General features: G+C 41.0%; 1 protein-coding gene across 8 annotated transcripts in view; it reads right to left on the bottom strand.

The window, feature by feature from the left end:
• The window catches only part of LOC147020241 (cyclic nucleotide-gated channel beta-3-like), a 141,729-nt gene that overhangs the window by 48,984 nt on the left and 67,570 nt on the right, over nucleotides 1-25,175 (bottom strand). For all 8 annotated transcript variants that reach the window (XM_085895452.1, XM_085895450.1, XM_085895448.1 and 5 more), the window contains 5 exons: nucleotides 19,378-20,352; nucleotides 12,958-13,126; nucleotides 12,754-12,816; nucleotides 5,006-5,133; nucleotides 2,179-2,349 (listed from right to left, as the gene is read on the bottom strand). In XM_085895452.1, coding sequence (XP_085751578.1) covers nucleotides 2,179-2,349; nucleotides 5,006-5,133; nucleotides 12,754-12,816; nucleotides 12,958-13,126; nucleotides 19,378-20,344 — 1,498 coding nt within the window. In that variant the 5' untranslated portion in view covers nucleotides 20,345-20,352. The remainder of the gene's footprint in view (nucleotides 1-2,178; nucleotides 2,350-5,005; nucleotides 5,134-12,753; nucleotides 12,817-12,957; nucleotides 13,127-19,377; nucleotides 20,353-25,175) is intronic.

The raw sequence follows: 25,175 nt of genomic DNA, 5'->3' as shown, positions 1-25,175 counted from the left end.
ATGATAGGATTGCTGCTTGTACACGATATCGGTCATGTACACACCATCACATTAGATTTTCCCACTGACACCATGAAGTGCTCATTTTGCAGGTCCCAATTTTGGCTTTGGAGCAAACTTGTTGAACATGCCTTTGTTGACAATATTCATATCTGCACCAGTGTCTATTTTAAAGCACACCGAACAGTTGTTTAAGTCAATTGTCACAGACGAGGGTTGATCTGGAGAACCCGGCACACTCACAACTCCCGAACCATGGTATCTTCCACATCGTCACCAGTCACAACCTCAACTACCCTTACGTGAAAACACTATCTAAAGTGCCCCATTTCCATGCACCTATAGCACATTGCCCTTGGCAGTCGGACACGTCTGAATGTCCTGATGTGCAAAATCTCTGCAGTGAGTACACTTGGATGGCTGTGAATTGCTTTTGGTCCTGGGACAAGCTTGAAGCGTTTTGTGTGATTTTTCCTTTTGTCTGCTCACCTCTTCCACAGCGGTTGAGTGGTCCTCTTTAAGAATCATCTGATCTACAATGAGTTCTCTTTCTCTTGCCATTTTAATTGCCATTTCCAGACTGAGATCTGCCCTCAGTTGTAATTCCAGAGTGAGCTTCTTGTCAGCAAGTTCCAACATGACTTGATCCCAGATTTCCTTATTTTTGTCATGGAAACCACAGTGCTCAGCATCAGTGTACAGGTGCCTCACAAATTTTTCGACAGACTCGTTGGCTTGCTTTGTCATTGATCGGAAAACAGTCCTCTCGTGAATCACATTAATGCTTGGGAATGAAATAGACATCAGATTTTCCAAATACCGTCTGTACATCATTCTCGTTTTCACCAGGATGGTCACCATCAACAGCAGGAGTATAAGCAAAGGTGTTTACGACGTCTTCTGTGTCAGGACCCATCGCATAAATAAGGGTATTCACTTGGAACCTTTTCTGTTTCCCCGGTCAGATTTGTGGCTTTGGAGTATCTATCGAACTGCTGTTTTCAGAAAAGCCACCCAGCAGGCTTTAGTAAGTCGAGGTTTTACGGTGGATTAAACATCACCATGACCCAGAATTATCTCCAAAACAGTTCACCGTAGAGTTAACTACAATTAAACAGATTTAACAATTATTGAGTAACACCGCTGCCATCATGTAACAGTAGCTGAATGCCGGGAATGATTGAGAAACACTCGTTCAGTGAGCACCCATGATGGAACTACTTTATTATACATACGACAAATCAACACATTATCAGCCTCTCATTAACATATGTATGAGCTGTACTTTCACAACAGTACTTCAGTTATTCTGTACTGCTTACGCTTCAATAATAATAATCTCTCTCTCTCTCTCTCTCTCTCTCTCTCTCTCTCTCTCTCTCTCTCTCTCTCTCTCTCTCTCTCTCTCTCTCTCTCTGTGTCTCTCTCTCTCTCTCTCTCTCTCTCTCTCTCTCTCTCTCTCTCTGTGTCTCTCTCTCTCTCTCTCTCTCTCTCTCTCTCTCTCTCTCTCTCTCTCTCTCTCTCTCTCTCTCTCTCTCTCTCTCTCTCTCTCTCTCTCTCTCTCTCTCTCTCTCTCTCTCTCTCTCTTTTTCTCTCTTTCTCTCTCTCTCTCTCTCTCTCTCATCCCCCCCCAGGTAAAAATAGCATTTCTTTCCTGCAGTAATTCTCTGCAGACTATTCTAGTAGGACCAATTATCAACTATGGTATATGAAAGTACAATTCTAATATACTATAGTTTTAACCACATAACAGCATTTTTGCCTGAGGCATGTCTCCATCCTCCACCCTCCCTCCCCCCTTTCCCCTTCTCTCTCTCTCTCTCTGTCTCTCTCTCTCTCTCTCTCTCTCTCTCTCTCTCTCTCTCTCTCTCTCTCTCTCTCATCCCCCCAGGTAAAAATAGCATTTCTTTCCTGCAGTAATTCTCTGCTGACTATTCTAGTAGGACCAATTATCAACTATGGTATATGAAAGTAAAATACTAATATACTATAGTTTAAACCACATAACAGCATTTTTGCCTGAGGCATGTCTCCATCCTCCAACCTCCCTCCCCCCTTTCCCCTTCTCTCTCTCTCTCTCTCTCTCTCTCTCTCTCTCTCTCTCTCTCTCTCTCTCTCTCTCTCTCTCTCTCTCTCTCTCTCTCTCTCTCTCTCTCTCTCTCTCTCTCTCTCACTCACCTGTGTAAGGATCAATAGAAACTGGTATGCAAGGTCGATGAAAGTGCCAGGTTCTTCTTGTAGAGCCCCCATCTATCCCTGGATCTTCAAGGCTGGGGGCTGTGGGAACCTGAGGAGCTTGTTTGGTTGGTGGTTCTTCCTTAATCACTGGTTTTATCTTCTTCACAGTACCTGGAGCCAAGAATCAAACAATGAAAACGCAGTTGATCTAAAATGTTGAGTTCTTTCAACACATTATATAATGCAATTGCAAAGTGTTGAGTCAATAGTTAGGTTGTTAGTCGTTTGTTGTGCTGATAGATATAGTAATGTAATGCCTCTGTTCAAGAAATATGTATGAAGGAAGGATTCTCCAATCTACAAAATATCCTGCATAAACACTCAGCAGCCCTGTTACATTTTAAGATCGTTGGACAATATTAATTGCAGGCAGTTGGTCTTCTCAGATTCCTAAGCAATTCTAATCACTTGTTATTTATTTATTTATTTATTTATTTATTCATATGCAGCCTGTGGCTGCTTGGCTGCATCATTTTCTGTGGGCACAGCTGTGCTACTGATGCAATGCCCCCTGTTACCAATAAGCTGGTACTCATTTTGCTGACCTTGGAAGGTTGACAGGTTGAGTTTACCCTACCTGATGGTAATGGTAATCCAACAGTAGGGTTGGGCATACAACCATACTTTTTTTGAAAGGAGTGTTTTTTTATGGCCAAATTTCACGCTGATCACGAATCCGTTGAACTTTTTGACATAGGATGATGTCTTAGGTTGGTAAAATGCAAAACTTCAAAATGGCCACCAAATTTACCGACTTTTCAGGTAAAATTTGATAATTATGGCTTACTAGGGCATGTAATATCAGGGTTGGGCACACATTGACTTTTTCTCTGTTGTCCTATTAAAAGGAGTGTTTTCTTATGGCCATTTTTCACGCTGATCACGAATCCGTTGAAATTTTTGACCTAGGATGATGTCTTAGGTTGGTAAAATGCAAAAAATCAAAATATTACATTCCCTAGTAAGCCATAATTATCAAATTTTACCTGAAAAGTGGGTAAATTTGGTGGCCATTTTGATTTTTCTACAAAACTCTACAAATGTTATTAAAACAAGTACTCGACATTTTCGTGTGCAGCTGCTTGCACAATTGCATTCTTTTTCCAATTCTTTTATTTGCAGAAGAAACAGCTGAGATGAGCATACAACATGTCTGATAGACTGAATAGCCTCTTATTGTGTTTATTTTTTCTTTCTTTGCATTTTATTGCTTTTGGAAAGCCAATTTGTTTTGAGCATTCATGCTCACATTATACACTTTCAAGTGAAGTTCTAGTTGGTTGTTACAATCCTTATCAATGGATATGAGGCAGAAATAACATTTGGCTGATCGAGGTGTTTCAGGTCAAGGTAACCCTCAAAACAAATTATCAAAACGAAGTTTAACTGAACACCCTTTCGCACAGCCCCCCACCCCCTCCTCACATCCCCTTTGTCCCCAACCACCAATGAAAAACTGACAAATATCACAAAATTATAATGTATTCCTGACCTGACTATAAACTGTTACCGTGGTGCTTTGCAAGCCATGTGCTTAGTCCTGTCTCATGCTGGTCCTTTCCCATTGGGAGGATACTTAAGATACATGCCTGTACTATACAACTAGCTTGGAATGAGCTTTTTTTTTTTTAGAACTTTTTAGAACTTTTGGGAGTGGTGGAAAGTCCCCAACTTGGTCAGTTTTTTTTAAAACTTTTTTTTTCATTTGTTGATCCATTTTTTTTCTCAATATGGATTTAACATTTGTTATGTCTGACAGTGTTCTGCAATTGAAATAAAACCTTGTAGTACTCTTCCATTGAGGATTGTTGGGTGGATGGAGTGTGGAATTGCAGAGAGGTGGGGTTTTGAGGTCAGAAAGGAAAAGTTTCAAGTATCAATGCAAGTGGCAAGAATGGAAAAACTCTGCCTTACTATAAGATTAAAAGTGCTTACATGCTTGTTTATTATCCAATCATTCCATCTGGCATATGGAGCTTCTTATGAACTTTCGCCAATTTTGGCAGTCTTGTGCCCATGTTGTAATTTAATTCTTGGTGACCTTCATTCTTTTCATTGCCATCTCGACGGTACGTTGCCAGGTCTCTCTTGGCCGTCCAACCCTTCTCTTCCTGTCAGGTGCCCCACATATTGCTCTTTTCCAGAATATTGCTCGATTAGAAATGCAAGTACATACAAATTATTTATATCTATGCTTGGACAATTTCTCTTGTATTCGTATTGCTACTGTTCCATGATCATTCTCTGCTTCCATGTCATTAATTCTGCAGAAGCAGTTTCTATGCCTGAGAACCAACTCTGGACAGGTCGCCACTCTGTCACGGTGTTATAGTTTTGGCCAGAAATTTAGTATTTGGCCAAGGTGCTGGTACATCACTTTATACTCTTTGAAAAGTACCAAGGGATCACCAGTGAAAGCAAGCTGGCAGGACACCAACTTAATATCCCATTGAATACTGGCATGCTCATTGATACAACACCCTGCCTAGGAAGCACCAGGATGGTCGTTTATAGTTTGGTCGGGAATCTAACCATGGTTCGATGGCTCAAAAGTAATTTTAAATAATTTTAATTAAAATAATAATAATTTTTTTTTTATTAAAACTTGCCCCCTTAAACACCATAACAATGAGCTGCCCATCAACCCATATCCTTCTCTCTCATATCACAGAACTAATTCTGTGTCATATCCCATTCCTTCTGCAGCTCTTTGTCGTGATTGAATTGAATGTGGTGTATAATGTTGCAGTGCAATGAGGTCCCATACTGTCGCTGTCACTGCTCTCGGTGGACGATTCATCTGAGTGGAAGATTCTCTGCTTCACTGTAGCTGTGCGAGATCGTAGCCGCTGGGTCAATTTGCTCAATTGCTTGGTGACCTGTGCTGGAGTTGCACTGTAATAGTAGTAGTAGTAGTAGTAGTAATAATTGTTATTTCCACATTTTAAAGAAACAGTAAAAATAATGATTTCATATTAAACAGCAAAGAAAAGTAACAACAACAAAAAAATTAATAGTATAACGCAAACAAGTAAGTACAGAAAAACAAATAGAAATCTTTACACAGTTCATTTCATACATTAATTATCACTCACGTGGAGGAACCTAATAAAAAGCAACATGTATAATTTATGTCCCTGATACAAATCTTAACTAGCAATCAGAGATTGCAGACCCTCACCAGAACTTGTTTTGTGTGGTCGAAAGAATGGGATTAAAATAAGTTAAATTCAAATCAAATGGAAGACCAAATAGGTACAGTCCTGCATTTGAATCATGAGAAGGAACCCAAACAAGCAAAAGGCAAAGATTAAGTCATCAAGAGGAACCTGGATAGGATTCACATTTCAGCTGCTACTCCTCTTCCATCAAACCCATTCAGACACAGCCAAGTGAGCCTTGAAAAAAAAAAAATTTTTTTTAAGTAAAAAGAACCCAGATCAAAAAATTAAATAATTTTGGCTGCCAGACCATGTGTACGATTTAGTTGAAATTTAAAACATGTATTCCACATCACTACTAGATCATAATTTTGAAGTTTCACTTCGATCGATTAAGCGGTTCCAGAGAAAACATTATTTAATATTTTCTTCAATCCAATATGGCTGCCAAACCACAAGACCTATCAATTATTCTTGAACAAACTTGGAAACCCAAGGCTTGAGGAACATTTGTGTGAAGTTTCTCCTCTATCTATCCAGCTGTCCTGGACAAGAAGATTTTAAAAATAGGATTTAGGGTAAATCCAACATGGCTGCCAAACCATGTGACCCACGACATCATATGTGTGAATATTTTGTTCCTCATGGTTAGGTGGTCATATGTGTAAAGTTTCGCCTCGATCTGTTCAGCCACTTCAGAGAAGAAGATTTTTGAAGGTTTTTTTTTTTGAAAAACAATATGGCTGCCCAATCATGTAACCGATGACATCATCAATTTCTTTTCTGTGGACCATTTTATCCCTACATGACCCTCAAAAATTTTCATACTGATCAGATGTAGCATTATACATATGCAATTATGGCATCATAATGAAGGCACCTATGACGTCATAAAAATTTCACCGCATGAGGAGTACTTGCCATGTGCCAAGTTTCAATTTTTTCCTTGGAGTGGTTTCAGAGATACAGAGGTCCAAAGTGTTTCCATTTTTCCAACATGGCTGGCACACCACGTGACCTATGACATCATAATTATCATCAAATCATTCTACATGAGTAGTCGCACTTATGGTAAAAATTTGTCTTAAGCTGACAAGCGGTTGTGGGGAAAAACACGAAAGTTTTGTGCGGACAGACAGACAGACAGACAGACAGACAGACAGACAGACAGACAGACAGACAGACAGACAGACAGACAAACAGACCCAAACATAATACTCGCTCCTTCGGCTCGGGTAATTGATCATTGGGGACAGATCGAAATGGGAAAGAGACAAGGAGAAGGGAAATAAAAGAAGGAAAAGGGGGAAAAGGTCTGCAGATCCATCACAATATTTCACACACACAGTAGTTGTATTATATCCCAAATATGCACATGAAATACGAGGTATGAAGTAAATTATAATGTTTCAATAACTCGGTGATTACCTCCACCACTGAAGGTGGATGGAGGTTATGTTTTCACCCCTGTTTGTCTGTGAGCAGTATATTTTTTTAAAGTTATGGATGGATTTGGATGAAATTTGGTGAACAGGTTGGGTGTGTGACAAGAACTAATTGATTCGATTTTGGTGAAGATTCAGATCTGGATTCTAGAATTTTTAAATTTATTCTTCACAATTGAGAGATAGGGTCAGAAACGATATTCAGTAAACCCTCAAATATCACGGATTCTAATATTGCGGGTTTCAACCAATCACAGGCAACTTATTGTGTTCGGATTTAGTTATCGTGGTATTTCATTTTGGCCATTCACGGTTTTTGAGCTGAGATGAGTCATTGTTTGCGTCCGCGTGTAGAATTACTTCCGATTATAAGCCTTTTCTTGTTTCTCACGCATTGTTGATTGTTGTAATCAGACCAGCATATGGAATGAAGCCAAGTTTAATAATGAGTAGTCATCAAACAGGAAATGACATACGGATATCCGGTAATACCAGATCTACTGGTTACAAGATCGAGCAGCCACACAGTTATTAATGGTGCCCAAACGTAAAACGATGGACAAAATTAATAGTGCGAGAAGGAAGAGAAAGGTTATGACATTGCATGCAAAAAATCAGGTTGTTACATACGTTGGCAAGAGGTGAAAGTGTGGATTCACCCCTTTGAGTGGACTAATGTATTGGAGAAACCATTGCGATTCACCCCTTTGAGTGGACTGGTGATATGGGAGAAAAATCATGAGTCAACTTGCCATGTTTTGGGGAAGGTTAAAAGTCAAAGTCAGGATTTGGGCCTGTGAGCCTCCCCCTGAGGACCAATAACTTGTGCACACCAACCCAAAGGTTAACGTGTGATGTCGCTTCACGTACGACCGAATCATGACTCTCTGGATTTTTTTTTTTTTAATATTCGGTTATGTGAAGGACATGGTGCACCGAACGAGGGTTACCGATATTGTGAATCTGAGGAAGAGGATTAGGGTTACAATCGAGACCGTAAACGCAAGAATGCTAAACCTAACCTGAAAGGCGATTGAGTATCGTCTCAACGTGTCACGTGTGGCAAGGGGTGCACACATAGAAGTGTACCGATGATGATAAATGATGATCCTATCCAATCTGACAATAAAACTTTGAGAAATGTCCTTTGACATGCAGCAAACCATACATATTATTATATCCTATTTCATTTCTTCTTTTAAACGGTTTTAGTTTGGAATGATAATTTGTAGACACCCTGTAAATTTCATTCTATATGATTCCAGCCGCAGTGTTCATTTCACCTTGTACAGTTTATGCTTTCATGAACTGGCCACAATAGACAGTTTTACTTAATTTCCCCAAAATGACTCGATGAACTTTGATTTTCAAAAAAACACCAAGACTTTCACTGTTCATTATATCAAGTTGAAATTTGTTCATTAAAATGTGATTTCCCTTGATTATGACAAAATTAATTATCACAAATGTTCCTTATAATTTGACTCGACTCGTCATATAAATATTTTCAAGTGTTTGTATGTTTGTTTGTATGATATTCTTTCACGGCCGAACCGTAGCATACCTAGAGACACCAAGTTTTGGGTGTAGGTACTTCAGAATCTGGGCAAGGTTTTAAGCTACCACACTATGGCCTTGACTTCTGTTTTGAGGACACCAAAGGCTGCTACAAGTGTATATCGGGATGTTGAGTCAGGCAGTGCTGCCGCTGGCCCGCAGGAAAAAGGTAAACCACCATGATAGTCCATGGGCCAGGAGAGATGTCTGTACCACCTGCGGGGAGGGCAAAACTTAAATGGTGCCAAATTATTTGTACCACCCCGAGAAGTAAGAAAATATGTGATAACCTTTTCAAATGAGAAGCTTTATAATTTTTCCAGCTCATTACCTATTTTATACATTGAACACCATTGCATGCCCACATCCTATTTTAACTGAGATTGGCTATGGTATGGTCTTTTAAACTGAAGAAAAGACTATTAAATAAATGTAGCATGGCCCAGATTAATAATAATAATAATAATAATAATAATAATAATAATGATAATGCCTTTCCTTTCGTGCCATAAAGGCATATAGGGCTGCTGAGGCAGTTTCATTGGCAAGGTGGACAGTCCTTGACAGGTCGCCACTCCAATGCAGGCTACCCCAAATTGTTATTACCCAAGTACACTGGAACTCGTTTTCTCAATTTCTTTTTTTCGATACAATGTTGAGGCTCATATAAGAGTGAGCACACAGAACGGATAACAAGGGGAGCAGGAGACAAGAGAGGTGGGGGAGGGAAGCACAAAACAGTGGGGAACAGAGAAAGACATGTGGAGATCTGTGGAAGGGAGAGGGATGGGGTGGGGTGCACGGGGTAAACAATATGGACATTACAGGGACTTTCAAGGAAGGGAAGCAGGGAATTTGAAGGAGGTGGGTTTTGGGTGGATTAACGGGGGACACCAACACCAGAAAAGATCATGGTTTTGGATGGGGGAAGATAATAGATGGTGGTGAAGATAAGAGATGATTTTGAAGACCTGGAGGGAAGAGTGGGATTGAAGAGAATGTGGGAGTTTGTTTCAAAGGTGCGAAAAAGAATAATGAAAGAATGAAGGTGAGCATTGTTTCTTGATTTTGGTAGTTTTACGAGAAGGGGGTTGCCGGCGGACCTTGAGCGCCCTGCGGAAATATGGGGGGGGGACAGATTGCAGACAGAGCGGGGGGGGGGGGGCGAGGCCAGAGAGGAGATGGTAGAAAACAGAAAGACCACCGACCTGCCTGCGGTGAGAGAGAGAACCCAAAGACTCAGCCTCATCGCGGGAGATACCAATGATCTTGAATGCCTTGATTTCCACAGCGTGAAGCCAAGAAAGGTGTGGGGCAGGAGCAGCAGCCCAGAGGGGAGAGCAGTACTCCACCAAACTGCAGATGAAAGCTTTGTTCATGGTGAGGAGCTCAGGTGTGCCAAGGAAGGACTTTGTACGATGGAGGATGCCCAGTCGGCAATTGGCTTTGGATTCAATAATTACGTTTTCGTAATTAAGTTTCTCAAATCGGATTTATCATATTTTGCAGGTGCTTGAATGAAAATAGACACGAGTGGGGCAAGCCATACCTTGCCATCAAAGTGACTGCGCATGGATTGCCTCGTCCATTGCTGTGACCAGGAAGCAGACACAAAGCCGGTATCCCCTCAAAGTTCAGACTCGTGGAACACTTTGCTGAATGCAGACCGAATAAGAAAATATGTTCCAATGTTGGACCCGGCAAAAGACTTACCTGATGGAGAAATATCCCACCCGTTTACTCTCATCGAAAATGCCGCAATATCTTCACGATGGAGAGATTTATTAATGGTGTCAGAAAAAAACAGGAAAAAAACTGATCAGTGTGAAAATAATGCCAGTTCTAGGAAATCATCGAGACATGGATCAAGCTTGATATCTGCAGTTTATGAGGCAGAATGCATCTTTTGTCAGAAAGCCAACAAGTTTCTTCGTGGACAGAAAAAAAAGAGAATCCCTTGTACAACACCAAGGGCTGCGAGCAGATGCCAGCATCAGAAATGCAGTTATGAAGAAAACGGATCTACTAGATTGCTTACTATTGTCAGCAGAGACCTCATCACAGCAGGAGGGCACTATCATAGGTTGTGCTCCACATCCTACACAAGGGAGGAAAAGGCTGCCAGCAGTGCAACACATGTTGTAGACCACAATGATGAACCTCAGTGTGAGATAGCTCTAAGTCACTCATACAATGAGGTGTTCCTGTTTATCAGGAATGAACTATTCACTAACCTCCAGGTGATAGTGATGGCCGATCTCACATTTAAACTGCTTACATCGATTAAATCTCTTGTCATTGAACACGTGAAGGACTCCATTAAGCAGCATCTCTGCCAAAGGCTAAAAAGTGAGTTTGATGAAGCCCGAGACATCTTCACCAATGACAAAGGGAAACTTCTTCTCTATCCTCACAACTTGGTAATAACTGAACTTGCCAAGGCCTACCGGATGCCGAAAGCGGAGTTGCAGATCCTGAAATCTCTCACTGCAGAAGATGTCATGGCAAAGGCAGCCCTTCTGGTGAGAGCAGACGTCAGCAAGCAAGATTTTCCCCAGGCCTGGCTACTATTGGTACTGGAAGCAGAGGCGAGTGGACCCATCATCGCAGAATCTGTCACCCTCTTTCTATGATCGATATTTGCTGACAGACACTAAGGACAACGGCCATGCATCCCAAAGAGTTCCATGACTTGTAAGTTTAGTCATGACTTGATAGATGCTATCACTCATGGCAAGACAAACACCCATACACATCATTCTGCCATTTGCAGTCAAGTCTCTGACTGGGAATGCAGAGCAAGCTCAACTGATTTGGTCACAGAGTATCCTACTCCCAGATGGAAGAGATTGACACAGCCCTATGTCTGCAGAAGCTCTCAGTGTCAAAAGATGATGTTTCCCTTCCAGAAAACACACATCCTGGAGTTTTCACCCAAGCCTGGGACAACATTGGCACCCGCAGTGGTGAGGGGACTTCCCACAGAGTCAAAAGAATTGCTATCCAACCCAAGGCAGTCAATATGCAGCCAGCTAGGACCTTGCCTCCTGTTGACAAGATAAAGATCGAAGAGAAGCATCAGTACTTCACCACTGATGCTGCCCACATACAATGTTGTTGGGCAAAGAGAGGGGCCACCCTAAACTGAAAGCATATACGTTGACTCTGCCATTGTCCTGCCTGTGAGATGGAAGAACCTCATCTGGGTTATGGCCTGCATATCAGAAGAAAAAGACCAATCAATCAACAGCCGGGCTGCTTTAATATCCGGACTCGAAGTGATGACACAGTCCTTCATCAGGACAACATTGACTATCTACCCACCATCAATGCTCCTGCAACACAAATGTCAACTGTCAACTGTCAACAAAGTTCTGAATCACTCACTCACCATAATGCAATGCTTAGAGCTGTCCAAGATGATATGCGTCTTTGACCAGGCACTGTACACAAAGGCTGCCAAGATCACATGGAAACAATCTGAGGAAACATTCTAAATGTGTCCTATGGGTGGGGGCTACATAAAACAGCTGATTACACGATTAAGCTACCTCTCAGCAATGGTTGTAATACTAAAATATATGCTATAGACATCGTCTAATTAAAAAAAAAAAACATAGTTGGACTTTGCCCCCCCCCCCCCCCTGAGATGGTCCCAATAAGTGAAATTTCTGGTGAAATAAGTCCTGACCCATGGACTATGAGGCCAATAACTCCATTGTTTTTCAATGTTCAACACATCCCGAAATCACCGCTGGGAAAAACTCACCCAGCTGGACGTGCTGGGCGGTGCTGGGTACCCCTCCCACCCCCACTCCACTCCGTGTGCTGTGTAGCGCTTGTCGTGTAATATAAGTCATGTCTCATGCAATCATGCACGTGTTGGCATAAAAAACACATACCATGCTAAAATGTTACTTAAAACCCAGGTAGTATATTGCAGTGTTATGCTGTGTAATTTCATCTTGTGTAGGCTGGAAGGATGACTAAGAGGTATGCTCATTCACCTCTAAACCGTTTAGACTGGGATCAAATCCCGACCCAGCTATAAACAGTCATCCTGGCATTTCACAGGCAGAGTGATTCATCAATGTGTGTCCCTCGGATGGACGTTGAACTGGACGTTCCATCTGCTGGCATTAGTTGGTGGATGTTAAAGATTCCATGGTGTCCTTCAGAAAGAATAGGCGAGCTATCACCGGCACCATGAACAAATCACAAATTCCTGCCCAAACTACTGCTGGGAAGTCAGTGGAAAACTACCCAGTTTAACCCTTGCCATGAAACTGCGTTGGCAGCACTGACGCTCTGTAGCAGACTATGGTACATCACAATCAGAATAGGCTACTCACCTGCGGAATGATGAGTTTTCATTTGATTCGCTGTTATTCATTGAAGCTTCTGATTCCTGCAGACTGTCAACATGACAATCATTCGTGTTAAATCAAACAAATGTTTCCATGAAAATCGTTTATCTTTTTTAATTCAAACAGTTCCTCATGTTCTAATATTCTTCTGACCAAAACACGATATAAATTACTGTTAGGTATTCCTACCTGTTTGCCTGTGGGGTCTGGCTTGGCACTGTGAGACTGTGCCAAGCAGTGTGGGAGCCCTGTGAAGCATGAATCAGATTTAGAGCACCATCTGATTTAGCATCAGCACCAACTTCATCCTTTGAGTCCACACTCTTCACACTCGCAGAGGGCTGTTCGACGATGGTGACTACAACATAGATGTGCAATCATAAGCATCTCAGATTGTCTCATTTCTCTGTTGTTCAACTAACGATATGTATATTGTAAAAACAAATCCCCCGATGTTTATGAGGTATGTAGTAGTCCACATGCTTCCATCAAAATGAATGAAGAAATCATTAATGTAAGCAATAACACATAATTTGCAAAATTATAATCACTAGCATAACCCGCGCTCTGCGCGACATGTTCGGGTGGGTGTGTTTGAGAAAGGAACTGATGCAGAGTATCAGTAGTAATTTTATTTTAATGCAGTAAGTGGAATACGATTTCACTGTTTCAGAACCATTTTATTTACTTTTTTGTACCATGCACCTCATATGGTCTTTGAGATAATGTAAGCCGAATATCACGTTACTCGAGCGCAGAACAAAGTCGAAGATAGCGCGACACAAAACCACAAACTCGGAAATAATATACAAGATTACACTGATATCAAAAATTTAAATACTGTATTTTGGGTATGATGTCAGTCCAAGGGAGACAATTTCACGAATCTTACACTTTTCACTAACCCTAACAGCTTAATTCTCCCATTGGTAGGCAACTGCTGAAGTAGACCACTGTGAAAATGTATCTGTTATGCAAAGGCCTCTGTGGAAGCAAAACTGAAGTACCGTATCAGCTATTAGTCAATAACGGCTGCAGGAAAGAAGGTGGAAGCCAATATTATAGTTGAGGCACTCTGACCATCAGGTGGTTGTTATGATCACTATGAAAAATGATAGCAAAGGACTTGGAGAGAACAGAAATGTTATTTGTTCAGCTAAGTCTTCACATGATTCTGATCAGATGCAAAGGCTAAATTGTGTGCATGATGAGCTGTGACATGCCGATGCAGTATCACATCTTGGAGGCCACAACTCTCACAGCACAGGCCATATAGTGATACCGCACTTAAATGAAGAAAGGAAGTTATATTTGCTGGAAGAGCATGTTGAAACAACATGTGGTTCATCGAAATAAGACAAGATTAATGTGAGTACAGCCAAATCAGTTAAACAGTGAGAAAGACGTCACAAAGAAGTGTGGAACATGATAGAGTTAATCTTTTGTAGAGTGCCATAAACATGACACCTTCAACATTTTTTTTTTTTTAAGGTTGTTATTTGGCATCACTTTCAGAACCATTTTATTTACTTTTTTTGTACCATGCACCTCATATGGTCTTTGAGATAATGTAAGCCGAATATCACGTTACTCGAGCGCAGAACAAAGTCGAAGATAGCGCGACACGAAACCGCAGTTGCAGTAAGCGTGAAGTGTACATCTCAAGATTCCTTGACGTTATCAAGAGTGAACCACAAAATGAGCTGACACACTTGTGGTTGACCGTTCGGACCCCCAGAGCAACCACATAGGCCAGAACAGATGAGGCACGTGGATTACTTCATTCTTGAAGGTTATTAGTGAGACAACTTGATTTTACTGATGATTGTAAATTCTGCTGAGACTAACTCCGTTTCAAGAAGTAATTATAGAATCTACATCCTCAGCTGCATTTACCATCAGCTGCATTTGGACTGAAAACTACTGAGAAGGCAAAATAATAGAAGTGTCCTCACTGGTAGGCTACCAAGATAAATAAATAATGATTAATAGGCTTGTTAAAGCTAAATAATGTGCAGATATCTGTTTTTCTTTGTCTGTTATGCTACTTGTTTCCCAGCCAACTCATGTCACGGCTGGACCATATTTTGTTCATGGGCACAAATGTTCTTGTTCAGATGCAAATTATATCCTTTAACTTTCAAAGAGAAAATCTTGGAACCACTCGTTTCGTCAGAAGCCCACACTATTTGAGGAGATATCCTTAATTGTGGAATGAACTCACTGAACCTCCATGTTTCGAGCTGGACTCTGACCAATGGCAAAAGCAGAAAGTGCATTCTGATCTTTTCTGGATATGAAAGTCTCAATGCCCATCCTCTTGACCTGCTGGCATTGCATAAATGATGATTGTGCAGGAGGAGAAAGTTTTAATTGTGCTGCAACATTCCACCCATGGTAGTCATCCCTGGTTGGAGTACCCCATTATGCCAGCAACCTTCGAGTTGAGATGCGCATTCCAAGTTATGGATGTACAGCTCGAGCACTAAATACCGACCTCACAACTTGTTTATGAGGCCTGGAACAAATCTTATTGTCATACATGCTGGCTGCTAATCATTCTGACACTGGAGGAATGCGCACTGGAGGTCTACCAGCAACCCCCTTCTCGTGAAACTGCTAAAATCCAGAACCACTGTTCTGGTAGTATGAACGCTGTTAGACATTCATTTTTAAACCCAACAGCTGTGGGTCCGATAACCCAACAGCTGTGGGTCAGCAAAAACCAAAAATCCTCTCATTTGTTCCTCTTTTTCCTGCCTGTGGAACCACCTTCCACACTCTCTTCAATCTCATTCTCTCTAGATCTTCAAGATAGCTGTTCACCACTATCTCAGATGTGGACATGCGTGGTGTGGCCATTATCCCCATCCAAAACTGTGATCTTTTCTACACCCCTTAAACCACCCACCCCCTTCCAAAATTTTGCTTCTGTATCCATCTTGTACACCCCTTGCGTTCTCCTCTATCTCTCATCATTACCTACATCCCTTGTTTATCTCCGTCTATTTTCACTATCCACCCTGCTGTTGGCATTTCTTCCTTCTCCTGCTGTTCCTTTTGTTATGTTATGTCCTGATCTGTTCTGTGTTCTAGCTCTTCCACAAGCCTTGACTAAGTGTACAAAATAAGCAGAATATTTGTAAGAGCCAAGAACAGCCACATGCACTGTGGTCACCTGCCAGCAATGAAGGCTTTATGCTCGTGACAACTGCACCAATCGCAGGTGTTGTTTTGCTCCGTAGGCTGAGTCCCATCTCACCAAAGAAATAATTTTCACAAGTCTGGTGTTGACTTTATGGTTAAGGTGGCTGGTTTAAGATATTAGGGTCTTGAGTTCGAGCCCCTGTCATGCTATTGCAATAACACAAATGGTGGGTTGACTAAGCCTGTCATCCTTCTGAGGTCAGCAAAAGAAATATCAGCTTACTGGTACCAGGGGCACTGCATCAGTGGCACAGCTACACTTCCTGAAATGATGCAAACATCAGCCACAGGCTGCATATGAACCAACAACAATAATTTTTATACATAATCAGCATTGCATGGTTTTGCCCCACAAGAAAAATCAGCTTGTGGGTGAAAAGCCACAAACTGATTTTTATCCTGCACACACCTATGAGATGCAGATCTCTATCTCTGTCTGTCTGTCTGTCTGTCTGTCTGTCTGTCTGTCTGTCTCTCTCTCTCTCCCTCTCTCTGTCTGTCTCTCTCTCTCCAAGCCGACCGTTCTGCAACAATAAAGTGGCAGGTTATGTATAAAGAACCCATTCTCAAGTGCTCAGGAGATCTACAATGGTGGCTGGCACACATCTTACCATGCAAGGTATTGTCCCATCCCATGTGTCCTGTTAACTCGGATTTGTGCCCTTTTTGCGACACCCCGAGACAGTTTTTCATATTTTTGTTGAATGTTCAAGATTGACACCACTTTAAAAAAATTTTATCACGCATTATTCGGAGGCTCGGTTTGTTTTTTTTACACATTGTGTTTTTATATTCGGTTTTAATATCTTTCATCAGTGTAAAAATGAATGTCTTTTGGCAAACTTCTTGTGTTCTGAGGCAAAGCTTGCCATTTATTTGTCAAGGAAACGTAAACTGCCGAACATTGAAATTTTAGCTGATGATGTTTTAATTGTTTTTAAAGCATTGGTCACATCTCATGCCCGTTTTGAGTTTGAAACTCATGATCCTGTCTTGGATGAGAAACGGTGGTGTGCTAAACAATCTTTATGTGATGTAACTGATGGTGCTTCAAAATTCATTTATAATCATTGCTTCTTTTATAACCCCTTCCTCTTTCATGTCTTCTTTTGATTTCTGTGTAAACATCCTTCACCATGCAAAAGTTGATCTCGATCTCTTGATCTCGATCTCTTGATCTCGATCTCTTGATCTCGATCTCTTGATCTCGATCTCTTGATCTCGATCTCTTGATCTCGATCTCTTGATCTCTCTTGATCTCTCTCTCTCTCTCTCTCTCTCTCTCTCTCTCTCTCTCTCTCTCTCTCTTTCTCTCTCTCTTTCTCTCTTTCTCTCTCTCCACACCTGCTCATGTAGTTTGACACATTGATTCTTAGCTCCAAATTGAAGTGAACTCCAAACTTGAGAGGTATTTGATTTTAGAAAATTTGCATATCATCTTCTGAGCTTTGTGAGGTTTTTTTTTTGGTTTGGTTTTTTTTTTGCAATTTCTTTTGGGTGTTCAGGAAATCGGTGATTTCGACCATTCTGAAAGATAGATAGTTCATTGAATGTTATTTTTAAGCAGTGTAACCGCTTCAATATTTGGTATGTCCATCCATCCATCTGTCAAATGTTTTTTTTAAGTGGTGCAGATGCTGAATTGACACAAAGAGGGGGAGGGGGGGCTCTAGCTGCATCGCATCATGAGAAGGAAATGCCAAACTGCACCGCTTCTTTCGAACACGGATGCAATTTTTTCATTCCCGTTGAGTTCACATAGTATTTTAACACTGTGTGTGCATTTTGAGGGGATCAATGGAGCACAATGAATTACAAATGTTTAAAGAATGCATTACATAAATTTTCTTTTTGCCCGGTTTTTTATTACCACGCACGCGAAGCAAAAAGCAGGGTTCGGCAATTGCTTCATGTCCGTCCATCTGTCTGTCTGTCTGTCTGTCTGTCATCAGTTTATGATTGAGGAACAACTTATTCAAATTGAATGTTATATTTTGAACATGAATCGGATCATGAATAGGAAGACAAATCTGCCATTTCACTGTACTTTGTCACAGAATTTGTCCCGATCGTGCATGTGCAGAGAAGAGTGAGATAATATTTTACTCTGTCAGGCAGTCAAACAAGATTGAAGATCATTCCAAATAGGAATATTACAATATTTAAGGACATTATAAAGGACACTAACAACAGGCACAAAGAACTAATGTAATGTGTTCGATGAAGTGATGTAATGGACACTGCAGAAAATGGCGGTAAAACTCAGAATTTATTTATTAGATGCAACTTTTACAATCTTTATTTCATTTAAATTGAATTATATACTGGAAGACTGTAGAGCACAAATCACCTTCTAAATACTTCCAAGAACCTCCAGTTTTGCCATACTTCAATTTAAATAAGGGTTCAATGGGGTGGTGTACAGGATTGCATCCCCATCCATCGGGACCATACTTTGTGCAGAGCATCCGTGCTGCCTCAGCAGTCTGCTGGGCTATTGGGCACAATCCTGGATGGGTCACCACTCCAACACAGGATACACAAATGGCTCAATCATCCCAGGAACCTGGTATTCATTTTCCCAACCTCAGAAGGATGAGAGGCTGAGTCGAGTGAACCCCACCTGGTATTAATTGAACAGCCAAGCAGAATTTGAACTGAGGACCCTAAGATCCTAAGCCCACCACCCTAGCCATTAAGCCAACACCAGACATACTGCTTCTGGCCTACGTAAATAGCACTAAACTTTGGGATTTATTTTTAAGGATTATTAAAATCATTATTTTATTGTAATTGAAGAAAAAATTGAAGCAACATTGCATGGGGTATCATGTTCTATGAACTCTCCAGTTACTTCTATTGTTTTGTTTATTGGTGAGTGTATTGTACTGGTTTTGTTTATAATCCATTAATTTTTTAATTGGTTCTACAGCTCCTGACACGATAGGTTGCCACAAACATGTACTGTTTCAGGAATATGAATTGCTATTTGGCTGTTAAGTGCCTAATCACTTGAAGATCCTAACAGCCCAGCTGCTCTCACTCCCAAGTTTCAAATGGACCTGGGATCATGACAACTTGCGAAAGTACAGCAAGAAGTACATTTGATTGTTAAGCTTGGTGTTGGCTTTGTGGTTATGGTTATGGTGGCGGCTTGGGATCTTAGGGTCCTGAGTTCAAGCCCCATTGACCACTGAATTAATACACCAGGGGGTTGACTCAGCCTGTCATCCTTCTGAAGTCGGCGAAATGAGTACCAGTGTGTACTGGTAGAGGGGCACTGCATCAACGACACAGTCGTGCTTCCAATAAATGATAGCTACCCTGGCAGCCAAGCTGCCATATGCAAGAAGAAGAGGAAGAAGATTTGATTGTTGTATAGCAAGTGTTTGTAATGTGCACCTTGCTGGATAGGAGAGTCTGGCGAAAAGGCTGGATTAAGGAATCCATCCTGAGAACTTCCAGGTGGCAGATGGATGGACCGGGAAAAAGCAGGAGGTGGTTGAAGAGTGCCAGGTGATGCGAGAGATTGTGCAGAGTATGTTGAAGTAGTGAGTGGTAGAGGTAAGATTGATTTTGGGGGGAGAGTGGTGTGGGTTGATGGGACCTGGAGAGTGGTACGGGTTGATTCAGAAGGTGGGGAATTGAGAATTGATGAAGCTTGTGGTGTAGTACGTGTTAATTCTTTCATTCCGGTAGGTGCAGCAGCCACCTTGATTCTGGTTGATATGACTGGCAGTGTTGTGTGGGTTGATCCGGCTGGTGACTTCGTAAGTTTTGATGCAGTTTCCCGTTTAGTGCGTGCCGATGCAGCTGTTGGTGTCGTGTGTGCTGTTGCAGGTGTTGGTGTAGTGCGTGCCGATGCAGCTTTTGGTGTAGTGCGTGCCGATGCCGCTGTTGGTGTAGTGTGTGCTGTTGCAGGTGTTGGTGTAGTGCATGTCGATGCAGCTTTTGGTGTAGTGCGTGCCGATGCCGCTGTTGGTGTAGTGTGTGCTGTTGCAGGTGTTGGTGTAGTGCGTGTCGATGCAGCTTTTGGTGTAGTGCGTGCCATTGCAGCTGTTGGTGTAGTGCGTGCCATTGCAGCTGTTGGTGTAGTGCGTGCCGATGCCGCTGTTGGTGTAGTGTGTGCTGTTGCAGGTGTTGGTGTAGTGCGTGTCGATGCAGCTTTTGGTGTAGTGCATGCCGATGCCGCTGTTGGTGTTGTGCGTGCCATTGCAGCTGTTGGTGTAGTGCGTGCTGATGCAGCTAGTGGTGTAGTGCATGTTGATGCAGCTGGTCGCGTGGTATGAGCTGATGTGACTGGCGGTGTGCTACGGCTCGTTGCAGGCTTTTTAGTGTGACGAACAGAGTGAGGCTTCTTTTTGTCCATCGTTCATACTGCAGGAAGGAGGGCGGTAGATAAAAATAAATTAATGATAAAAATGAATCCACATTAAAGAATCAAGATTGAATGCCCTACTATTTGATGCATAAACAAACGAGAAGGGCACTCAATAGAGCACATACCTCCACCCCGTAATGCCTGATCCACGTCAACATATCGGGCACAATACATTTTTGAAATATCATGCTATATAACGTTTTTAGCCTCATCTCTCAATGGTGAAGAATCACTTTAAAATTCTAGTAGTTGGATCTGGATTCGGATCTTCACCGAAATCAAATCAATTCGGCATGGTCACACACCCAACATGTCCAGCAAGTTTCATCTGAATCTGTCCACAACTTTTTGAGATATCGTACTATATATCTGTTTAGCCCTTTCTTTCAATGGTGAAGAATCACTTACCGAATCGGTCCACAACTTTTTGAGATATCGTGCTATATATCATTTTTGGCCCTATCTCTCAATGGTGAAAAATCACTTTCAAAATTCTAGAAGTCGGATCTGGATCTCGATCTTCATCAAAATCGAATCAGTTTGTCCTTGTCGCACATTGAACCTGTCCACAAAATTTCATCCAGATCTGTCCACAACTTTTTGAGATATCCTGTACACAAACAAACAGACAAACAAACAAACAAACAAACAAGAAGATGACATCCAGAGCACGATATTTTCAAAATCCATAAAACAAATTTGACCTCAAAATTAGTTGGTGATTGAATGAAATGACCAAATATGGAACTCTTCAAATTTCAAGTCAATCGGATGAAAATTGACAATTTTAGAAATATGGACTGTGTTGTCCTTTTGGCCTATGTTGACCTCAAAAATAATTGGTGGTTGAATTCAGTGAATTGATATGCAAATCCTCTTCAAATTTCAAGTCAAAGGGATGAAAATTGAGGATTTTAGAAATACCACCTTAGTTGTTGACCTTGGGCTTATGTTGACCTTTTGGTCCATGTTGACCTCAAAAATAATTGGCTCGTTGAATTTGGTGACCTGAAAAATAAATCCTTTTCAAATTTCAAGTCAATAGGACGAAATTTGAGGATTTTAGAAATCTCACCTAAGTTGTTGACCTTTGGCCTATGTTGATCTTTTGACCTTTAAAACAATAGGCTTCTTCCTTATGCAAACTTGACCATTTGGTGAAGTTTCCTGAAGATTAGTTTTAAATTTTGACCTGTACGCGATAAACAGACCACAAACAGACAGACAGACAGAATAACAAAATCGACTGACCAATATACTTGAAAAATCTTCGATTTTGCAAGTAAGAAACAGACAGAAAGGAGTGAAAACATAACCTCATTCACCTTCTCTGGCGGAGGTAATGATAACCATCTCAAGCGAGATCAAGAGATGAAAAAAAAACAAAAACATCTGACGTTCTGCCTCATTTCTTTCCTTACTGGGAGGCCAGCGGTAAACTTCGATAAAGGGCTATATTTTAGGAGTTTAATCAACCGGCTTGACACAAAGCAACAACAGGTCTCATATGAAAGATGGTGATCTCAGGAACACATTTAGCTCTGTTGTCCTCATATTTTGGTGTGTGGTCCATGAAATATTCACATTTGAAGGATACACCTGTCTGAATATTTGGACCATTTCAGAAAATCACATAATTTCCCATAAACAACAAGACAAAGAGCCCTCTTCCTACACGTTTGGTATTGAAATGTGTCAATTGGACAGGAGAATAATGTAGTATCACAACCACATCATTATATGTAAATTTATATGCCTTTATTGACAAAATACGATAATTTTCTAAATTTTTAGGACCGCCATAAGGAAAATATCAGAGAAGGCGATTTTTCAAAACCGATGTTGACATTGCTATGTTCAGTAGTCATCCTTTACAATATTAAAGAAGATATGATAAAACGTGATTACATAATTATCATCCTCACCATCGCTCTCATCCATGCACCGAGGTTGTCCTGCATGGTTGTGCAAAAGTGGACACTACTGAAAGGCTATAGCTAAGCAATTCATGGCTCTATCATCAAACAAATCCACCTTGTCACACTTCATCTGTAGTCATGTCACGCAACATGCACCAGCAGCAAAATAAATTTCAGATAACCAAGAAAAGCGGATCTATTTGGCTGGTGGCTTCTCTGATGGTTCGCTTACAGCATGCCTTTCATCTGCAGGAATGCATCATGACAGTCAACTCGCATCAATGCAGGAAGAGGCATATTCTCGGATATTTATTCATGTGAAGCATGCCGATGAGTTCAGACGTAACAATGTGCGTGGGTCCATTACAATCAAATCAGCAGACACTGATGTGCTTGTCTTAGCAGTCCACTACTTTCCACAGTTGCGGGACACTGCTGAAATATGGATAGAGAAAAGAACATCAGCAGGATGCAAGCTTATCCCGGTCCATCAGATATGTTACAGCTTGCTTCCAGAAATGTGTACCCGGCTTCCTGCGTTTCATGCCCTGACAGGATGTGACCCTGTATCAGCATTCTTCGGCTATGGTAAAAAGAAAGCATGGAAAGCTATGAAGACACTGCAGCTTCAGAATAATGGTCCACACCTCGAAGTCCTCACCACTGACGATCTCCAGGAGGCAGTGGCTGCTTCAAGACATTTAGTCAGTGCCATGTATGATTCTCAAGGGAAATATATGGATGCACACACAAATTTGAATGATCTTCGGGAGAAACTCGCAGCGACCAAAGATGTCCCAGTGCATAAGTTGCCTCCGTCCGAACCAGCTTTTCTCGAACATGTGAAGAGACCCGTTCACCAAACCAGAGTATGGATGAATGCTCACCTGGCAAATCCAGAAATTCCCACACCAGAGGGTCGTTCATGGTACAGAGGAGAAGGTGTGCTGCATCCCACATTGTTTGATGGACCCACATCAGCGGAGATGTTAGATGGTCTTGTGTGTTCATGCTGTGGTAGTGAACCATGTACCAACAGCTGCAGCTGCTCACAAGACAGTTTGCCTTGCACTAACGAGTGCATGTGTGCCACCAGTGACAGGCAGTGTGGCAACGAACTGTCACATGGTGACCAAAATGACACGGACAGTGATGGTTGAACATATCGAGGACACTCGCTCAAAATATATGTTTTAGTTCATTTCTCATAGAACAATGTGTATTGGTGTAACATATAGTTATCACATCACTTGTGCAAACTTCAGTCACTATATCGTATAATTTGCTAGTAGAAATTTGTTTCAAAATATTCTCATTATATTGATATGGTAAACTGAACACATAAAATAATGAAAAAAATATGACAATTGGCAGATGTTTGTTTTTGTAGTTGATGATTTTTCGAAGTTAGCGGTCCGGAAATTACGTTTTTTTCTATTAAAATCACTCAAATGTACATATATTTATGTAGAAGTATTCTATTAAGTAACTAGTAGTATTCCCCTGTTCATTCTGCACATTTCAATACCAATCATGCAAAAATAGGGCGCATTGCTTTGTAGTTATGGCTAATTCACTGAATTTCGGAAATGGTCAAAATTTTCTAATGGGGGTATCCTTCAGGTGTGAATATTTCATGGGCCACACAACACAAAATGAGGACAACAGGGCAAAATGAGTTACTGAGACCCCCATCTTTCATATGAGACCTCTTGTAGCTTTGTGTCAAGCCGGTTGATTAAGTACCAAAAAAATCTGACCTATACCACTGGCCTATGGGGTAAAATGCTGCCAATTAATAATGCCAATATATTAATAATATATGAACATGTTGAGATAGTATTTGTATTCCAAATCAAATCAGATGAAAAATATTGGTTGCAGTTGGGAAGAACCTCATCTATATTTAAGAAAATAAATTAAACAAGAAAAAGAACACCCTTGCCAGGACTTGGTTTGTGTGGCGTTTGTGCACCGGTGTGTTACGTAATTAATAAGAGACATAATTAGAACATCACTTTATAACTGCTGGCAGTAATGCCCGGGTACCAAGACGTCCCGCTTTGATGCAATCCCACTTTGATCGGACACCTGACCCTGACCCATGACATTTATTATTATTCAACTGAATTCAGAATGGGATTAAAATAAATTAAATTCAAAACAAATGGAAGACCAAATTGGTACAGTCCTGCATTGCAGTCATCAAAAGGAACCCGGACAAACAAAAAGCAAAGATGAAGTCATCAGGAGGAACCTAGATAGGATTCGTGTTTCAGCTGCTACTCCTCCACCTTCAAACTCATCCAGGTGCAGCCAAGTGAGCCTTATCAAAAAGAACGCAGATCAGAAATATTAAACAATTCTGGCTGCTAGACCATGTGTCCGATCAGGTTGAAATTTAAAGCATATATTCCTCATCACTACTCGATCATAATTGTGAAGTGTCACGTCGATCGATGAAGCAGTTCAAGAGAAAGAAAAAAGATTTTTGCTCAATCCAATATGGCTACCACACCATGTGACCCATGACATCATAATTATCATGAAAACATTCTCCATGAGTAGTTGCTTCTCGGTGAAAATTTCGTCTCAATCCAAAAAGTGGTTGCTCGTTGGTGGTATTTTTATTTATTATTTTTAACCTTGGAGTTTCCCAAATGCAACCATTTTTAATTTTTTATAAATTTGTTGTTGTGTAGATGCAACTATCTAAATATTTTCACATTTAATTAGTATATTTACTAAATTGGAAGCACAACGGGTTTGTCAGATATTTCTGAAATAATTTCTCCACATTAATTTCAATCAAAGGGGAAAAGCCTGGCCAGCAATATTCTTTACAATTGCCTCCTGATTTATGATTCACACAGTTATCTGTTATATTCATCCTCTCACCT

Source organism: Eptatretus burgeri, chromosome 9, assembly GCF_056783735.1.
Source record: "Eptatretus burgeri isolate ZD-2024b chromosome 9, Ebu_testis_v1, whole genome shotgun sequence".
Classification (NCBI taxonomy): domain Eukaryota; kingdom Metazoa; phylum Chordata; class Myxini; order Myxiniformes; family Myxinidae; genus Eptatretus; species Eptatretus burgeri.
The sequence above is the reverse complement of the archived record's forward strand: the minus strand, read 5'-3'. Positions and strand labels throughout refer to the sequence as shown.